Source organism: Mobula hypostoma, chromosome 6 (assembly GCF_963921235.1).
Source record: "Mobula hypostoma chromosome 6, sMobHyp1.1, whole genome shotgun sequence".
Lineage (NCBI taxonomy): Eukaryota > Metazoa > Chordata > Chondrichthyes > Myliobatiformes > Myliobatidae > Mobula > Mobula hypostoma.
In genome coordinates, this window is record NC_086102.1 from 91,767,765 (window position 1) to 91,788,521 (window position 20,757).

The following is a 20,757-nucleotide window of genomic DNA, read 5'->3' on the forward strand; positions in this document are numbered from 1 at the left end:
ATGTAGTGAGTGCACAATGGACGTTGAGAAGAGTGGTCCCAGGTTCGAATCCCAGCGGCTTCTTGCATGCTTTCCATCTGTGCTGGGTTGAGCATCGAGCTAACAATTCAGCCTCATAAAAAACAGACAAATGCTAAAGAAACAGCAAGGTTGCTGTCCGATGTGCCACAAGACACGGAAAGGAACAACACAACAAGTACGAAAACAGAGAGGCAGTTGTGTACATCTGAAAATAATTCATAAGACAACAGTAGCCAAGCTGCTGTATTCCTCTGTCATTTGATTTTGGAAACCCAGAGACTGAGTCAGTTGTTCATGTTCATGATGATCAACTCATTTCCCTGTAGATTTTGTGAACAAACTTTACCAGGAGGAAGCAAAGTGACAGAAGGCCATCGTCTCATGATGCAATGTCGTCTGCACTCATTCCCCCTCACTCACCCTGTTTCCAACGCTCAATGTTTCACTCCATCACTTTATATCCCCTCTCCCTGCATCTCCTCCTCTCTGTTCCCCCTCACTCTACCCCCATCCTTTCCTGCTCCTCGTGTTGTTTCTATGTCTTTCCCACTTCTCCAGTTCCCCTGCCCACAGAGAGTGTCTTCCACGCTTACCATGTCTTCTCCATTCACCTGAAATGTTTCTCTCTCTGTAGATTCTGTCCAGCTACTAACTGTTTATGTCAGTTTATTTTTACCGTAGCATTGTCGGTAATGGTTTCAATTACTTCTCAGTGGGCTTGCTCAGTTGTAAACTTACAGTTAACACCAGAGAGGTAACTGTGCTGGCCTTGTCTGCTGCCTTACTACATTCTAAGTGATAGGTCATGCCTCAGTGACCCTAAACAATATCTTTAAGGTTTATGGATGATTCTTTTATTTATGGGGTACTTTCACATGAAGAAAGACTGGATGAACTGGGCTTGTACTCGTTGGAATTTAGAAGATTGAGGGGGGATCTGATTGAAACGTATAAGATCCTAAAGGGATTGGACAGGCTAGATGCAGGAAGATTGTTCCCGATGTTGGGGAAGTCCAGAACGAGGGGCCACAGTTTGAGGATAAAGGGGAAGCCTTTTAGGACCGAGATTAGGAAAAACTTCTTCACACAGAGAGTGGTGAATCTGTGGAATTCTCTGCCACAGCAAACAGTTGAGGCCAGTTCATTGGCTATATTTAAGAGGGAGTTAGATATGGCCCTTGTGGCTACAGGGGTCAGGGGGTATGGAGGGAAGGCTGGGGCGGGGTTCTGAGTTGGATGATCAGCCATGATCATAATAAATGGCGGTGCAGGCTCGAAGGGCCGAATGGCCTACTCCTGCACCTATTTTCTATGTTTCTATGTTTCTATGTTTAAACCTGGTAGAATCATATTCTGACCTCCAATCTAATCCCATTTACTTTTACAAGTATCTTTCTGAGTGGTCCTAAAGAAATAATAATACTGATTTAAAAAATGTGCTGTAGACCTCAGCAAGAGGCAAAGAGATAGTCAATATTTCAGGTCAAGACCCTCCAACAAGACTGAGGGGTAAAAGGGGAGCTAATCAGTATAAAGAAGTGAAAGAGAGGGTTCAGGCAGGAGCTGGCACATGATAGGTGAGGAGTGGGATGATGGACAGATGGAGCCAGGTTTGGGAGGGAAGGGTGGAGATAGTGACAGAGGGTGGAAGGTGATTGGTGGAGACAACAAATGAGAAAGGAAGGTTGTGAGTGGAACCAGGTGGGGGGGGGCAGGGAATGGTGGACAGATAGTGGAGCGGGGGTGGGGTGGTTCTGAGTGGTTTGAGTGTGTGGGAAATCAGGTGGGGAGGGGAAAGGAGGGGTTGGAAAGAGGGAGTCTGTGAAAGGATCTACGTAGATCAGAAGGAGAGAGAGGAGCAGAGTTGTCTAAGCACATAGCATAGTGGTTAGCGTAATGCTATTACATCCCCGGCCACCCAGCTTCATTTTCACCGTTGTCTGTAAGGAGCTTGTACCTTTTCCCTATACCTGTATAGCTCTCCTCTGGGTGCCCTGGTTTCCACCCACATTCTAAAGATGTACGGGTTAGGGTTAGTAACTTGTAGGCGAGCTATGTTGGCTCTGGAAGCATGCCGACACCTATGGGCTCCCGCAGCACATTCTCAGACTGTGTTGTTAAAACAAACAAATTTTACTGTATGTTTTGATGTACATGTGACAAATTAAACTAGTCTTTAATATTTATCTCTGAAATAAATATTCAGATGCAGAATTTCATTTCAAAGTGGCGAGAATTCCTTTCCCCACACAGATGCTATTTGACTTGCTGAGTTGTTCGGCAGATCAATGCTCATTGTTCATACCGTTGGAGGAATATGAGGAGCTATTCCTCTGTTTTGTGTTTGGCCTCAGGCTGGTAGTGGAGAAGGCCAAGGACAGACAAGTCAGTGTGGGGATGGGGAGGGGTGTTGAAATGATTTTTATAAATCTTTTGTTCTATCCACCACAAAAAGTGTGATTTCCCAGTGGCCACACATTTCAATTTGACTTCCCATTCTCATTCCGACATTTCTGTCCATGGCCTCCTGTACTGCCAGGATGAGGCCACACTCAGACTGGAGGAGCAGCACCTCATATTCCATCTGTGTACCCGCCAACCTCGTGGTTTAAAAATCAATTCCTCATACTTCCAGTAATTTCTCCTTCCCACTTCTCTCTTTTTGCACTCTCCATTCTGGCTCTCCTCTTTAATTTATCCCTCCTACTTCTCTCTTTTTGCATTCTCCATTCTGGGTCTCCTCTTATCTCTTCTCACCTGCCCATCACCTCCCTCTGATGCCCTCCTCCTTCTGTTTTTCCAGTGATCCACTCTCCTCTCCTATCAGATTCCTTCTTCTTCAGGCCTTTACCTCTTACACCTGTCACCTCCCAGCTTCTTACTTAACTCCTCCACCCTCACCCATCAACCTTCCCTCTCACTTAATCTCACCTATAACCTGCCAGCTTGTACTCCTCCTTTTCCCTGCACCTTACCATTCTGGCTTCTTCCTGCTTTCTTTGTAGTCCTGATGAAGGGTCTCATTACAAAATGTCGATTGCTTATACCCCTCCATAGATGCTGTCTGATGTGCAGAGTTTCTCTAGCACTTAGTCTGCAGTGAGCAAGATTTCCAGCACCTGCATAATTTCTTATGTTAATAATAATCTTGCTTCTTTAAGAAACAGCACCAGATTACTACATTCATGCAGGCCAATCCAAATTAAGTTTCTTTCATAGTGTTTTAAGCCACCTGCAACTAAATTGGACATACTGCCCACAGGGTACAGAGGTGGTGGGGAAAAATGTACTCCCGTGTATTATTGTCTGGAATAAATCCACAGGTTCTCCACCTTCCCTGTGTGTTATAAAGGATGTTATTTGCCTTGTTCTAACCAAGCACATTCTGCTTGCTTTACAGCTTGGAAGCCCCCAGCAGAAACCCAAGCGCCTGCGACTCCTTGTGGATGTCTCCGGCAGCATGTATCGCTTTAACGGACTTGATGGCAGACTGGAGCGCTCCATGGAGGCTGTCTGTATGGTCTTGGAAGCCTTTGAAAACTATGAACAGAAGTTAAAGGTAAAGCCCACTCTGGGCAGGGGTGGATTGAAAAGATGAGGTAAACAGACAGAACTAAGTATATAGGAGAACTTTCCAATCACGTGTTTTTTCTAAACAGATAGCACATTGGTTCTCTCGACCATCTCTCCATTTTCATCTTGAAGACTGATGCACATCAGAACTACGTATATAATGCTGTTAATCCCAGACAGTATAATCATATGCCAAACTATATAATATCATAGGCCAGGACTATATAATATGGTATATCGCATACTATAGCGGAGTGCATCCAGACTGTATAGTATAGTGGATTACAGACGGTATAACTCAGTGCATTTCAGCCATCGTGGAGGAGGTACAGGAGCCTGAGACCCACACTCAGCAATTCAGAAACAGCTCCCCCTCCACTGTCAGATCTCTGAACTGTCCATGAACTCTACCGTGTTATTCCTATTATTGGTACGATATTATTTTAGTAATTTATAGGAAATTTACATATTTGCTGTGTACTGCTGCTGCAAAACCACGAACTTCACATCTTGTCAACCAGTCATAATGAATCTGATTCTGATTTTAGACTTTGGGGATTGTGTAGTACATTGGGTCACAGAACATATACTTAAGTAGATCTCATTCTACATAATAGTGCATCACATCTGTATTATGTTCATATCTGACTGTATAATAGATTACATCCCAGACTACACAGTACAGTGCACCAGGAAACATAATACTGTACATCATAGACTACACAATACAGTGTACAGGATTACAAGAGTACCGTTCCTCCCAGACTACACAATACAGAGCCACCAGGACTATATAATACAGAACATCCCTGTCTATACAATACAGAGCACTGGGACTATATAATACAGAACATCCCTGTCTATACAATACAGAGCACCGGGACTATATAATACAGAACATCCCTGTCTATACAATACAGAGCACCGGGACTATACAGTACAGAACATCACGGTCTATACAATACAGAACATCAACATCACAGTCTATACAATACAGAACATCACAGTCTATACAGTACAGAGCACCAGGATTATATAATACAGAACATCCCTGTCTATACAGTACAGAGCACCAGGACTATATAATACAGAACATGCCTGTCTATACAATACAGAGCACCAGGACTACATAATACAGAACGTCCCTGTCTATACAATACAGAGCACCAGGACTATATAGTACAGAACATCCCTGTCTATACAATACAGAGCACCAGGACTATATAATACAGAACATCCCTGTCTATACAGTACAGAACATCCCTGTCTATACAATACAGAGCACCAGGACTATACAATATAGAACATCCCTGTCTATACAATACAGAGCACCAGGACTATATAATATAGAACAACATGGACTGTATAATAGAGTGCACTATGAGTACAATAATACATTAGATTCCATATTATACAATACAGTGTATCACAGAGTGAATCCCAGACGATTTTAGCTCAGTGCATAAATGGTCTGGGAACTTTTTTACCGATCATTTTAAACCTGCTCATCACTTGGTTGCCAACCATTCTTACAGTGAAAACAATTCATTCCTTCCTGTTCTATCAAAATAATAAACATGTTTGCTTCTGATGTTTCCTTTTAACACATTGTGATGTTCTGGGTGGCAGCGTGGCCAACAGCCTGCCCTGCATGTCTAATGACCAGCACTGTTTACTGTTCTTGTGTTAAAATGCTTTTGTGGGCTTATGGTGGGACGTTCCAGTTCATTTGCTTGTGTATTTGTGGGTCACCTGAACTGTAACTGTAACTGGGGTGTGTGATGGTAACTTCCCCCGTCTGTGTGAGACTGATTGGGTTCACTTTCCGGGTCAAGGTGCCCAGTCTGTTTTGTGTCTATCACAATAAAACGTTTGTTGAGTTCAAAGAGCTTCCTCATCTGTCATTATGGACCAAATGCTCGCCACATTGGTGTCAGGAGTGGGATGCCAGATTGAGGAGATCGAAGATGAGATTGAAGAGCTACAACGGCAGATAGAGTGCCTTAAGACCCAGGGAATAAGACGAGGGACCGAGCATCGTGCCTTCCCGGGGAGCCCCGATGGAGCGAGCGTATCCAGGCTCCCCAGCCGGGGGACAGAGTGGTGCGCATCACTCGCCTCCGTAGCAACCCATATCGGGGCACCCAAGACGCCGTAGCCATGGGAGGGTGGGCACCATGGCAGACACCGCCGGAGCAACAGGAAGATCAAAGGGCCTCGACGATTTGCGCCTCAAGGTCTACCCTGAAGCTCCCCAGATACAACAGTACCAGCTGCCTAGAACCTTACCTGGCGCAAGTCAAACTCGCCACACAGCACAACGGGTGGAGCCCCACCGAGACGGCGGTGCACCTTGCCCTGGCACTGGAGGGAGATGCCCTGCGGGCCCTCCTCGACCTAATACCAGCGGAGCAGCGTGACTGAGGGCACTCGTAGTGGCGCTGAAGCGGCGTGACGAGCAGAGGCCATGGCCGGAAGCAATGAGGGAAGAACTGTGCAGCAGACGGCGCCGTGGAGGAGAAAGCCTGGGGCATTAGCAGCTGATCTCCGCCACTGTACTCTGCGTGGCTACCTCCCGCGGCCCAGGAAGAGCTTGCCCTCCACGCCTTTGGAGGGCAAAGGCCTCCAAAGTGTTCCAGCATCACCCCGCATGCAGCGAGCCCGGGCTTGTGTCACCAAGGCGGAGGAGGAAACTGACGAGGAGGAGCACGTGAGACGGGTCCGACCACTGCCACGCAGACCCCACTGCGGGCCATGATACGATCTCTGCTACCGGTGTGGTGTGGTAGGTCATTTGGCCTGGGGCTGCCCCGTACCAGCACCACACCACAGCTCAGCGCAGCCACCGGGAAACACCAAGTGGGCAGTGCCGTCCGAATCCTCCAGCAGAACCCCCCCCATTGTCACCCCTCCGGGTGGGCCATTTTGGTGAAGAGCGAGGCTTATACATGGACTGCGTGATGGAGGGCATCAGATGCCGTGTGTTGGTGGACACAGGGTCAACCATAATTTTCATCCGTCCTGGTGTTCTCCCCAACACGGACCAGCTATCCCCGCCTGGGTGGACAATGACGGTGGTCCAGCTGGCGACAGTCAACGGCGACCGTGCGCCGATGTGAGGGAAGAGGAGGCTGCACGTTGCAATGGGGAGAAACACAGTGGAGCACGAGGTGTGGCTCGCCGACATCCGAGAGTCCTGCATCCTTGGCCCGGACCTGCTGTCCCGCTGGGGGGCCCGTGTGGGTGTGTCGGGGGCAACACTCTACCTCAGCACAGAAGCTGTGGCTCTCCGAGGACGGCTCCAGGAAGCGGTCCTAGCGGGAGCAGCAACCACCACCGGTTTCACAGCGGCCCGGAGCGGTGCAGCACACCCAGCAGCGGCCCAACACAACACAGCTGAACCAGGGACAAGTGACAGTGACGGCCAGCAACCACCTCCCCACCGCGGACCAGCAGCTGGGCAGCGAACAGGTGAGCGACCCTGTGGCCCGGGTGAGGGAATGGCTGACTATGGGACAAAGGCTGGAGTGGGCAGAGGTCTCCGCCCTGCACCCCGAGACCAAGGCCCTGTACTCACTGTGGGGAACACGACAGGTTGCTGTTCAGGTGGAGGCAGTTCTCTGATGGTGACAGACTCCTGCAGCTGGTGGTCCCCGGGGGCTCCACACCACGGTGCTGCGGTCGGTGCACGGGCTGGTGGGGGCTGGCCATCTCAGAGTTGCAAAGACATTGGGCAGGCTGCGTGAACGCTTCTAGTGGCCTGGGTACAGGCAGGACGCGGAGCTGTTCGTGCACGGCTGCGACGCCTGCATGTCCCAGAAGGGGCCGGGCCGACAGTCTGGGGTACCAATGTAGTAAATGGTAAGGGCCCCAGTAAGTGTCTACTGCCCCTCCTGGAAGAAGGGACTATCCTCCAGGCTTGGATGCCACTGGAAGGGGCTGGGAGAGGTGCTCGACCGCATCTCTGATGTGGTATATCGGGTGCGGTTACCTGAGTAGCGGAAGGCAGTCGTGTTGCACCGGGACCAGCTGGCACTGTGTCAGCTCTTGGCCACCACTAACCCAGTGAGGCTGGAGGAAGGAACTGGCACTCCGGGTGCCCTGCCTCTTGCCTCACAAAATCCACGTGGCAGTGTCCAAGCTCACCAGAACTTTTGGACCTCACTGTGGACTCTGGGGTTGCCGGGGACAGCTGACCCCTTGGGTGAGGGCAGTGTGACGTTCTGGGTGGGGGCTTGGTCGACAGCCGCCCCCTGTATTTCCAATGACCAGTACTGTTTATTGTTCTTGTGTTAAAATGCTTTTGTGGGATTATGGTGGGAAATTCCAGTTTGTTTAATGTTACATTTTAGCTTGGGTTATACCGTTATTTGCTTGTGTATTTGTGGGTCACCTGAACTGTAACTGGGGTGTGTGATGGTCGCCTTCCCTGTCTGTGTGAGACTGGTTGGGTTCATTCTCCAGGTCATGGTGCCTGGTCTATTTTGTGTTTATCACGATAAAACCGTTGTGTGATAGAGCTTCCTCGTCTGTCATTATGGACCAAATGTTCGCCACAATATGTTCTGCCTTAAGCTGTTTTATAGAATAGCCATATTGAGAAGGTAGATTACTAAAGCTGTGTTCCAAATAATGTTCCTTTTAACACAATATGCTATCCACACTAAGATGCTGCTTATCATTGTGAAGAAGGCCATTGCTCTTTAAACAATTTATCAAACCAGTTTCCTGTCAAAGGTGTCATGTTGTAACGTTGCTGTCCGTGAGATTCACAGCCAAGTGTAACTTACTCTGTCTCTATAAGCATGTTACTGTTACAGTAAGCACCACTATTCACTGACATTGATCCTTTTCTCAACTCGTGAACCTTTCTTAATCAAGATCTCTGACCTTAACCAAAGGTAGATCAACCCTGCTGTTCAGTAACCACAGCACCATACAATCTACATTAGTTGTGAATGGATGTGAAAATAAATCTACCTGAGGATATGGTTAAAGTTATCAGGAGTAGGGTGTTAACTGCAGAGAGGATGAGAGCCTCGATTGGTGATAACACAAACCAACTATCCAATGCTGTGCTGAAGGATGATGCAAAGTGGTCAATTTGTAATCGTAGGAGCGTAGGAGACTGAGCGGTAACCTTATAGAGATGTATAAAGGGTGAACGGACACAGTCTTTTTCCCAGGGTAGAAGATTCAAGAACCAGAGGCAAAGATTTTAAGGTGAGAGGGGGGAAAGATTTAATAAGAACCTGAGGGATTTCCCCACCACCCTTTCACACAGAGAGTGGTGGGTATATGGAACAAACCGCCAGAGAAGCAGGTTTTCTCACCTCCCGAGGTTGGATGAGACTAGAACTAGAAGCCATAGGTTAAGGGTGAAATGTAAAATGTTGAAGTGGAACCTGGGGGGAGCTTCTTCACTCAGAGGGTGGTGAGAGTGTGGAACGATCTGCCAGTGGAAGTGGTGGATGTGGGTTCGATTGCAACATTTAAGAGAAGGTTGGATATGTACATGGATGGGGGAGGAGGGAATATGGAGGGCTACCGTCCCGGTGCGGGTCAGTGGGACTAGGCAGAATAATAGTTGGCACAAACTAAATGTCCTCCAAGAGGACCACAACCGTGTCGTGGTTTGGAGGCTTGTGTGCCTCAATGACCCAGAGAGCTATGTTGGCTGGAGCCAGGGCTTTACACTTTGACTCGTGGTAGGGTTACCCATGCCAAACAGGTCAAAGGGTAGAGGCCAGACTAACAGTGTTCATAGGTCCTCCGGGTTCGGGGGTTCAGCTTTGGGCTAACAACCCTGAATGGTAAAACAAAGTTGTTACAGAAATAGCAATGACGAATCCTTCTACATCTGATTGTGATGGTATTCCTTAGTCCACACCATGACTGACTGTAGTGAAAGCTAAGAGGAAGCTACTGACTTGATGAAGGAAGTCCTGAACACTACCAGAAATGGAGGACCTTCATTGCTGCCCTAAACGCCAGTGGGTAATGGGCAGTAAGTACAGACTAAATGTTCTAAAGGTCCTTTTAAGGTGTGCTGTAGTGCTCTATGGTTGAGGCAGATAGAATAATATAATTTAAAAGACACTTTAGCAGATAGGAAAGGTTTAAAGGGATATAGGTCAAATGGGGTGTTTTGATGGGTATCTTGCTGGGTATGGATATGTTGGGCTGCAAGGCTTGTTGCCATGCTAGATGACCACGTACAAACCACCTTTAGATTTTACTTTTATGTGTTCACACCCACCTGTGATGCAGACAACACTGGCAATGCATCTATTTACTACTCTTCCCTAATTTCCCCTTGGATTAAGGGGTCAGTTAAGAGTCCAGCACATTCAAGGATCTGGAGTCTCCCAAGATTGGATAAGCACAGCAGGTTTCCTGCCAGGATTTGAGAAGATCAGGTGCTCATTTGAAGGTACTTGCTGGAAACGTGTAGAAGAGTGGTGAGCAAGACCGAAAGTGCATGAACTGCTTAAAATCATACACAAATCAGAATTGCAAATACAGACCTTTTGAATATTAATGAGACTCAGGAGGAGATAATGTTGTCAAGATCAAAAGACTTTTGATGACTGGCTTGAACTTGAGACGTGTTCAATGATGCCTGATTTACCATAAGACAAAGGAGCAGAATTAGGCCATTCAGCCCATCAAGTCTGCTCCACCATCCATCATGGCTAATTTATTATCCCTCAAAAACCCATTCTTCTGCCTTTGACACCCTGACTAATCAAGAACCTATCAAATTCTGCTTTATGTATACCCAATGACTTTGCCTCCACATCTGTCTGTGGCAATGAATTCCATAGATTAACCACCCTCTGGGTAAATTAATTCCTTTTCATCACAGTTCTAAAGGGACATCTATTAAACTGTTGAATAGCTCCATTAAATGTTTAGTGTTTAATAACTGCACACACACTTCTATCACTCATTCCCACCATCCAACGGCCTTTCCAGGTGAGGTAAAATTCATATGCACCTCATCCAACGTCACCTACTGCATTTGTTGCTCTCAAAGACAAGGTTGCTACAAACAGAGTGATTAATTTGGAGTAGTGCAGATATCTCAGAGGGTTATAGGGATTCAGGAAGTCACGGAGAGGATTTCTTCAATTCTCTGGTTTCTACCCATATTCCAAAGGTGTGTGGGTGAATTGGCCATTGTAAGTCACCCCTATTGTGAGGATGGACGGTAGAACCTGGGAAGGGAGTGGTGGAGGGCAGTGGCTGGGATGAGTTGATGGGAATATTGAGAGAATAAAATGAAGTGTAAGTGAATGCTTGATTGTCAGCCTGAACTTAGTGGGCCCAAGGGCCTGTTTCCATTTTGTACCATTGTTGATTCTGGATATTGCTGTTAAGAATTTTTTTGTGTTCTCTAAGTTGCAATGACAATACACTTTGAATGTATTTATTTGGTCTTAAACTACTAAGGACCATCCAGGTCCAGAAATGTAATTTCTTTTCTTGTTTTAATTTGAAATTGTATACTGAGATTTCCAGACTGCACACTTCTATTCTGTCTACTGATATTTCAGATATATTATGGTGCTTCAATTTCTCTAGATTGTTTCAACTTTACTTTGAATCCTTGCATCACCTTTTACACTGCTGTGTTCCAGATATCACCAGATCTAACCTTTAACCTAGATTATCTCACCCACTCTGTACTTGCCTTCAGTAGCAACTTGCAAATGTTGTCTGCACCCACACCTGCCCTATCTACATCTGGACAATTGCTACATTAATGTAGGAGCAGTGGGAGGACGTTCACACCCTTGTCACCAGTTCTGTCTTTCAGTTCGATCACTGCAGATCTGTATCTTAATTCCATCCACCTGTCTAGAGGTATCTTTGCCCAGTAAACTCCTCTTCATCCTGTCTGTAATCATTCTAATGTGTCGTCAGCTCTACAGTAATTGTGAAGAGATGGCTTCAGTGTGGCAGGAAGCTGGCATTCATCATTGGAGTGGCACGGTAGAGTAGTGGATGCACACCGCTATTACAGCTTGAGGAGTCAAGAGTTCCGAGTTCAATCTGTAAGGAGTCTCTGTACTCCTTCTTGTGTAATGCAGGCGTTTCTCCGGGTGCTCCAATTCCTCCCACAGTCCAAAGACATACAGGGTAGGCTAATTGGTCGTTGTAAATTTTCCCATGATTAGGTTAGGGTTAATTCTGGGCTGTCAGGGATTGCTGTGTGGCACAGCTTGAAAGGCCAGAAGGGCCTATTTTGTGTTCTGTCTCGAAGTAAATAAAATAAATAAATATCTTTCATGTCTTTTTTCCACCTAAGGATTTGGAAGGAGAAAGCTATAATTTTCCCACTTATCCTCTCTCTGCCCTGTCTATGAGAAAGATCTGACAGATAAAGTTTAAAGAAAATCCCACGAGATTCTAAAGCTATATTAAGAGTAGCTCCCCTTAGAGTGGCTTGGGAGAGAGTACGTCCCTTTAGAGAACAGCAGGTCCACCTTTGGCTTAAACCACAGGAGATGGGTTGGATTTTTAACAAATGCTTCTCTTGGGTGCTTAGTGAGAATAAAATCATGGTTACTCATGAGATAAGGGAAGGTGCATGTTACCAGGGAGGAAGTATTTGCAGCTATACGGTGTATTCAGATGGATAAATCCCCAGAGCCAAACCAAATGCATTCCTGGATTTTGTGGGAAGCTAGAGAAGAAATGGCAGAGACCCTTATAGAGATAATTGCTTTATTGTTAATGTTTAGGCTCAAGAGCAGATGAAGGGTCTTACCCTGAAACATTAGCTGCTATTTCCTCCACAGATACTGCCTGACCAGCTGAGTTCCTCCAGCAGTTGGTGATTGAAAAAATACCACATGCAGTGAGGTGATTCACTGCCATGTGTTCAGTTGTATTTAGGAACGAACAGAAAAAGCTGGCTTTTATTGTGACCTTGCACTGATTAAAGGAAAGAAAATTACTCTATCTGATGGTTTATTTTATCTTTTCAGTATGACATTGTTGGTCACTCAGGAGATGGATTCAACATCGAACTAGTCCGAAGTGAACATCTTCCCAGAAACAACAAGGAGAGACTGCGGATTATTAAGGTAAATTGAGTATGGCTGAAATCGGTTTCTGTTGTCAAGATTCGCTGAATCAGGTCTGAACCTTAAGAAATATATGGCAAGTCAACAAATGATTTTAAACCTGAGGTTTAATGGATTTTTGTTGATAAAAATGTGGAATGTGGGGCCAAGGAGGGTGAATGAAATTAAGATCCTAATTAGACAAGATCACATTGTTAAATAGGTTCAGGGTACCCAGTTAGATAAGGTTGATGTCTCTGTTTGCCCATTGGTTTGTGGGTGGAACTCAGAGGATAGGCTAACTGCATCCCTAACAAGTTGACAAAAGGCCTTCCAGGATTGAGATGTGAATTGCAGACCATGGTCTGACCATGGTCCCAGGCAAACCATGTACCCAGAAAATATTTCATAACATAAAATTGGCCTTCACTGAAGCTGTAAAAAGTTTGGGGAGAGGAACAAAGTGGCTTGCCTTTGAGAATTGGTTCACCACAACCATAATAACAGTATTCCCCCGTGATGGAGAAAGAAAAGTGATAAAAATACATCGAAATATGAGACCAGGGACGAGTGGGAATAGGTAAAGGTTGTAAGAGACCTTGGAGTAGTGATCTAGGCTCCTTATTCAGGCATACACATTGCATGTCAGTCATAGTCCTTGATGTCCTTGGTTATGCCTAGCCACCAGCATTGCCTCTTAATGAATTCTAATGTATGTGAAATTCCAGGGCGCCTGACCACGTTAGAGGCATGTTCCCAATTCAATACCTTGGAGCAAACCAGGTCAGGAACGAAGATACAGCCAGGAGGCCCATTGCCTGGATCGACTGCATGTTGTTCCTGGGCCTTTCACACAATAGAATTGATTTCCCATCTAATAGGAGCCATCAGTCTTGAACTGGGAAGAATGGTCTCTGGTACTTATCCTTGTTGGGTGTATCAAACTGTCTAGAGAGTGTGTCCAGTTTCTGATTCTTGGAACCAGGTCTGTAAGTTAAAGTTAAGTCTGGCACGAGCCTTGTGGCCCATCAGGCCAGTGTTTATGCCAGTTTCCGTGGCGTGAAGCGACTGAGAGTATGAGACTCCCCCTCCCCCGGGTAGGATGCCAGTCTATCACGAGGTTAACCCCCAGCATTTTTGCCGGTACCCATTCTCAGCTGGGTAGAGTAGAGCAGTGTGTGGTTAAGTGCCTTGCTCAAGGACACACACGCGGCCCTGGCCGAGGCTCGAACCCACAACCTTCAGATCGCTAGTCCAACGCCCTAACCACTTGGCCACGCGCCACACCAAGGTCTGTAAGTTATAATAAAATTAAACTAATTGAAAAACAATGACCAACTTGCCTGCCAGGAGTTCAGCCTCCTTGCTTCTTGGATATAAGCACATCTGTAGGAAGTAGACAGACAGGGTCACAGGATTTACCCCCTTCAACCAATGTCTCCATTCTTCAAGCATAGCACGCAACTCCCTGTTGCCATTATTATAGTTCCTCTTGGCAGGAGAGAGATGTTTTGAAAAGATAGCACATGGATATAATTTCTGGTCAGAGGTGGTTCATTGAGAGAGCCTGGTTCCTACTACAATGTCCGAGGCGTCAACCTTCCACTACAAAAGGTAGGTTCAGATGAAGGGCTGTGGTAAATCTGTTTTTAAGGTCGCAGAAAGCGGTTTCTGCCTCTGGAATTCAATGCAAAGGCCCTAAGGTTGGTAAGTGGAGCTGCAATTGAACTGAAGTTGTGAATGAAGCAACAATAGAAACTGGCAAACCCTAAGAAATGTTGGAGCTGTTTAATCGACATAGGCTGTGGCCAGTTCTGTACAGCATGTGTCTTCTCAGGGTCCATCTGTAAATCCCCTCTGGAAGTGGCAGATCCAAGGAAAGAAAGTTGGGGAACGTGGAACTCTCCCTTCTGAAATATTACAAAAGGTTGATTCTCCAATAGATGTTGAAGAACACGCTGTACACATTGTACACATTCCTGAAGCAATTGAGAAAAAATAAGAATATCATTCCAATAAACAAATACAAAGTGGTTGAGCTACACACATGAAAGTTGCTGGTGAACGCAGCAGGCCAGGCAGCATCTCTAGGAAGAGGTACAGTCAACGTTTCAGGCCGAGACCCTTCGTCAGGATGGTTGAGCATTTCTTAGAGTACATCATTGATGAACTTTTGAAAGGCAGCTCAAGCGTTCACTAAGCCAAATGGCATCACCATCATGACCAGTGGGAGTGTTGAAAGCCGTCTTCCATTCATCTTCCTTTCGAATCCAGATAAGGTTGTAGGCATTCCAGAGATCAAGCTTCATGAAGACCATTGCTCTCTGTAATAGTTCAAATGCCATATTCATAAGAGGGAATGGATACCGGCTCTTAATAGTAAACTTAGTCTGACCCCTGTAATCAATACATGGTCTCAATTCGCCATCCTTCTTACATACAAGAAAGAATCCTATTTCAGTAGATGAAGTGGACAGTCAAATAAACCCAGATGCCAATGCCTCCTTAATATACTCCTTCATAGCTTGTCTCTCTGGAAGGGATAAGGAATAAAGCCTCCCTGGGTAGGACAAGTACCTGGTAGCAAGTCAATAGTGCAGTCATAGTCTCAATGTGGAGGAAACGTTGTGGCTGTCTTCTTGCTAGATACATCCAGCAAGTCCAAATATCCTGGAGGCACAATAGACAACTCAGTTGACTTAGATTCTAGTTCTAAGGAGTCGGAAGGCAACTAAGGACATACGACCGATGACTCCACAGCAGATATCTTCAAACATCATGCTGGCACCTCAAAATTGGACTGGTATCTCGGAAACTTTAGAAAGACAATTATTCAGGCTTAAGGTTGACCAACCCTAAATGATGCCAGAAGACCAATTAATACATGGATTGTGGAAAAGTAACCACAGGTAACCAAGGGTTAAGGGAATATTTGGAGAGTGAATAAGGTGGAATCATCATCTTGTGCATACCAATTGGTAACTTGAGAGGAACGGGAAGATAATAAATTTGTCCAAGTCCCAACAGTCTCCCGTCCAGGGCCATAGTAGTGAGTGGCTGGTTGAGACATAATTAAGGAAGTTGGATCCTCTCAGCCAGTCCAAGATCTAAAAAATTCCCTGACGAACCAAAGACTACCAAGGGGATGTTGATGTCCCCCCCCCCAAGACATCATGGAAGGTAACATCACTCTGGAATTTGTCGGACCTGGAGAGGGATGAGAGATGGTCACAGTTCCCCCCTCGATGGATGAGCCTGGAAGTTCTCCCAACAACTTGGGACAAGATACTTGAAAGCGGCCAGCCCTACCACAGAATAAGCAGCTTCTCTGCCTTATGTCTGTCTCTCTCTGCTGGCAGAGCCAGGTTCTTCCCAATTGCATAGGCTGCTCTGGAGAAGACTGCAAGAATCTGGGTCGAGTCTTATTGTGGAACCAGAGGAAGCACTGGGTGATTTTGAGAGCCAGCTCACTGGGCGAACTGGCTACACCGCTCTGTCCTTCTCTTGGACATGCAATTATCAATTCTAATAATCGTATCCATAAGCTCCTCCAAATCTTCTACTGGTTCAATGGTCACTAGGACATCCTTAAGTTGGTCATTTAATCCTCATTGAAAAAGGGCAACTGATGCCTCCGTGTCTCACCCACTCTCTGCTGCCAGGGTCCAGAACTCAATTGAGTAGTCGGCAGTGGACCGAGACCCCTTACACAAATGGAGGAGTCTCTTAGCTGCCTCTGGATCCCCGGCAGGGTGAAAGAAAACCCTCCTCATAGTTCTTAAAATTAAATTGATATCAAAACACATGGCAGAGTCCTCCTTCAATAAGGACTTGGCCCATGAAAGGGCCCACCACCCTGCACTGGTCTGAAGAGTTCATGACATACTGCTTGGGTAAAGTAACTGTTTTTGAGTCTAGTGGTCCTGCTGTCGATGCTGTGTAGCCTCCTCCTTGATGGAAATGGAGCAAGCAGTCCATGATCAGGGTAGGTGAGATCCTTTATGATATTACTGGTCTTTTTTCTGTACCTTTTACCTTTCTGTATATATGTCCTTGATGGTATATACAGTGAAGTATTGCGGAATTTTAATTACCCATTGTAGAGCCTTCCTGCCTGCCGCAGTACATTTTTCATACGACGCAGTGATGCAGCATCGTTGGTCCTGCTATTCTTTGATGTTCCCTAGGAACCTATCGTTCATGGTGTATGTCCTAGCTCCATTAGTGCTCCCAGATGCATCATCTCACATTTAGCAGGATGGAACTCCTTGTGCCATTTCTAGACCCATTTCATCATCACATCAATATCTGTAGCCTAAGACTATTCTCCAGATTATTAACAACTCCATCACTATTCATGTCAACTGCAAATTTCCTGACCATACCTCTTTATCCACATCCAAATCATTCTACAGTTTCATTATTACAAACAGCCAGGGATCCTGCACAAGTCCTGATCCTCTTGATCATTACTATCTGTGACTCTCTAACAACAGAGTCATACAGCATGAAAACAGGCCCTTCAGCCCTACTAGTCCATGCTGACCGAGATGTCTATCTAGCCTAATTCCACTTGACAGTGCTTGGCTCATAGCCTAGCAAACCTTTCTTATCCATGTACTGTACCTGTCCAACTACCTTTTAGAAGTTGTTATTTTACCTGGCTCAGCTGCTTCCTCTGGTAGTCCATTCCACTTACGTACTGCCCTCTGTGTAAAACAAGTTGTCCCTCAAGTTTCTGTGATTGTTCCCCTCTTATCTGAAACATATACCCTCTGGTTCTTGATATTCCAACCCTGGGAAAAAAACATGAGTAGCTTCACTATCTCTATGGTTGTCACAATTTTATACACCTCTATAAAATCACCTCTTGGTCTTTGCTCAGATGGCAAAAGTCATAGCCTGCCCATCTTCTCCTTATAAATTGGTCCCTCAAGTCCTGGCAATGTCCTTATAAGTCTTTTCTGAACTCTTTTCAGTTGAATAACATCTCTCCTATATCAGGACAATCAAAACTGAACACAGTACTAAAGTGCAGCTACACCAGCAGCTCGTTACAACTGCTTCATGACTTCCCAGGTCCTATAGTCAGGGCCCTGATTGATGAAGACCAGCATACCAAAAGCCTTCTTCACTACCCTGTGTACCTGTGATTCTGCTTTCAGGGAACCATGTACCTGAACTCCTAAGTTATTTTGTTCTACAACACATCCAGTGTGGATTTGACTTTGCAAAATGCAACACCTTACATTTAAGTGAATCAAAACCCAATTGCCATTCCTTGGCCTGCTTATTCAGCTGAACAAAATCATACCAGTTCTCATTTGCACTCAAACTCCCAATTCCTGCTGACACGCTTGCAATGTCACCCACTCTGTGCCTTCAGCCAGTATTCCTCTGTGACTCCCAATCATGTTAAAGTTGTAATAACAATTCACATGCTCAGTTATTGGCAGGAAATACTGGTGAGAGATTACCACAAGAGTCTAGTCCTATCAATATCAGAGGTGTACATTCCACTTTGGAGTTTGTGTGAGAGAGAGAGATCTGTTACTGATAAATGTCTTTCTATTTTAGACAATGTATGCCCATGCCCAGTTTTGTATGAGTGGAGACCACACTCTTGAAGGAACAGAACATGCCATCCAAGAGATTGCCAAAGAAGAGGCAGATGAACATTTTGTCATTGTGCTGAGTGATGCTAACTTAGAGCGATACGGTATCAGCTCCACAAGGTTTGCCCGGGCTCTGACCTGCAATCCTCAAGTTAATGCCTTTGCCATTTTCATTGGATCCCTGGGTGACCAAGCTGAGAGGTATTTACCCTACAGTTGTGAATTTTGTTTGCTTTGTCTCAGTATTTTTCACATTCTCCCCAAATATTTAATTTATCTTTGAAGATCATGTTCAAGTCCCACTCCAGAGACCCGAGCTCAGACTTCAGACAAATACTTCAGTGTGGGCTGAGGAGATGCTCCACTGTTCATTTTTCAGATATGATATTAAACCTAGGACTAGCTTAGTGTTTGTTTGACTCTTCAGAAATGTCAAATCAAATTGAGTTTATTGTCACATGCACAAGTATGGTGAGGTATAGGTACAATTAAAAACTTACCAGCAGAAACATCACTGGCAGGTAGATTCAAGCATCAACGTATAGATTATAAATTCTGTATAAATTATACAAGACAGTGTTGAAAAAAATATTGCAAAATAAGACATTAATGCAAAAGAAAACACAATCAAATCCATGATCGTGCAAGAGATGCTTCGTGGTGTTCCATTGCTGAAGTGGGATTGGGGGAGTGCAGCTCAGTTGCAAAAGCTGATGGTTGTATCTGTTCCTACAAATACCAGACTCCACCAGTCTCTGTCACCATTTCAACTCTTCCCTCTTCCACCCTTCCTCATCTGGACTCACAGCCCATGGAGTATTTTTTCAAAGTGTACAACTGTTGTAACAATAAGAAGCACACTATAATTCCACCTTACGTGTATCTCCCCAGGACAGTTCACTGTAGGGAAGGGAAGTGGAGGCCACTCTACCGAACTGGAGGAGATTCACCAGGATGGAGAGGAGCGGAGGGTGGGTGCAGGCAGATCTAATAGAGATGGACAAGCTTATGAGGGACATAGGTAGTGTGAATAATGACACCCCCCCCCACACATATCAGTGGTGTCTAAAACTAGAGAACTTGGGTTTAATATATGGAGCAGGAGGCAGGAGGAGGATCTGGGGAAGTTTTTTTTCCATCCAGAGGGTGGTTAGATTCTGGTATGTACTGTCCAAGAGTGTGGTGGAGGCAGAGACTCTCACAACCTTTAAGAAATATCATAATTTTCTATACCTTTATCAAATCTCTCCTACACTCTAGGGAATAAAGTCCTAACCTATTCAACTTTTCCCTATTACTCTGGTGCTCAAGTTCCAGAAACATCCTTGTAAATTTTCCCTACACTCTTTCAATTTTATTTACATCTTTCCTATAGATTAGTGACCAGAACTGCACACGATACTCCAAATTAGGTCTCATCAACATCTTATTCAACTTTAACATAACCATAACAGATAAAATATAGGAGCAGAAATAGGCCATTTGGCCCATCGAGTCTTCTCCACCATTTCATCATGACTGATCAAATTTTCCTCTCATCCCCAATCTCCTGACTTCCCTCCCCGAATCCCTTCATGGCCTGACCAATCAAGAATCTATCAACCTCTGCCTTAAATATACATAAAGACTTGGCCTCCACAGCTTCCTATGGCAAAAAATTCCACAGATTCACCACTCTCTGGCTAAGGAAGTTCCTCATCATCCTCGTTCTAAAAGGATGCCCCTGCATTCTGAGTCATTAATCTTAGACTCTCCCACCACAGGAAACATCCTCTCCACACCCACTCTATCAAGGCCTTTCACCATTTGCTAGGTTTCAATGAAATCATCCCTCATTCTTCTGAATTCTAGTGAATACAAGCCCAGCGCCATCAAACGCTCTTCATGTGACAAGTCATTTAATCCTGGAATCATTTTCGTGAACCTCCTTTGAACCCTCTCCAATTTCTGCACATCTTTTCTAAGATGAGGTGCCCAAAACTGCTCACAGTACTCCAAATGAGACCTCACCAATGCCTTATAAAGTCTCAACATTACATCCTTGCTTTTATATTCTAGTCCTCCTGAAATGTATGCTATCATTGTAAATAGCCTTCCTCACCACAGACTCAACCCATAAATTAACCTTTACGAAATCCTGCACAAAGATTCTCAAGTCCCTTTGTACCTCGCTTTTTTTTCTCTCCGTTTAGAAGATTGTCAACCTTTTCATTTCTTCTGTTGCATGACCGTACACTTCCTGACACTGTATTCCATCTGCCATTTCATTGCCCATTCTCCTAATCTGTCTAAGTCCTTCTGTAGCTCTCTACTTCCTCAAAACTACCTACCCCTTTACCTATCTTCATATCGTCTGCAAACTTTCCATCATCCAAATCCAGGATCCTCTGTAAGCAAGTTTGTACGTAGCTTTGCATGTGTGCATGGATTTCCTTCAGGTGACCTGGTTTCCTTTCACGGTACAAAGATATACC

The 20,757-nt window shown here is 45.3% G+C and overlaps 1 protein-coding gene across 1 annotated transcript in view; it reads left to right on the plus strand.

Annotated features, from left to right (window-relative positions):
• vwa8 (von Willebrand factor A domain containing 8) overlaps positions 1–20,757 on the plus strand; it is a 485,234-nt gene that overhangs the window by 454,516 nt on the left and 9,961 nt on the right. Inside the window, exons 42-44 of the mRNA XM_063051192.1 lie at positions 3,422–3,580; positions 12,591–12,689; positions 18,246–18,484. Of these exons, the coding sequence (XP_062907262.1) occupies positions 3,422–3,580; positions 12,591–12,689; positions 18,246–18,484 (497 nt within the window). The remainder of the gene's footprint in view (positions 1–3,421; positions 3,581–12,590; positions 12,690–18,245; positions 18,485–20,757) is intronic.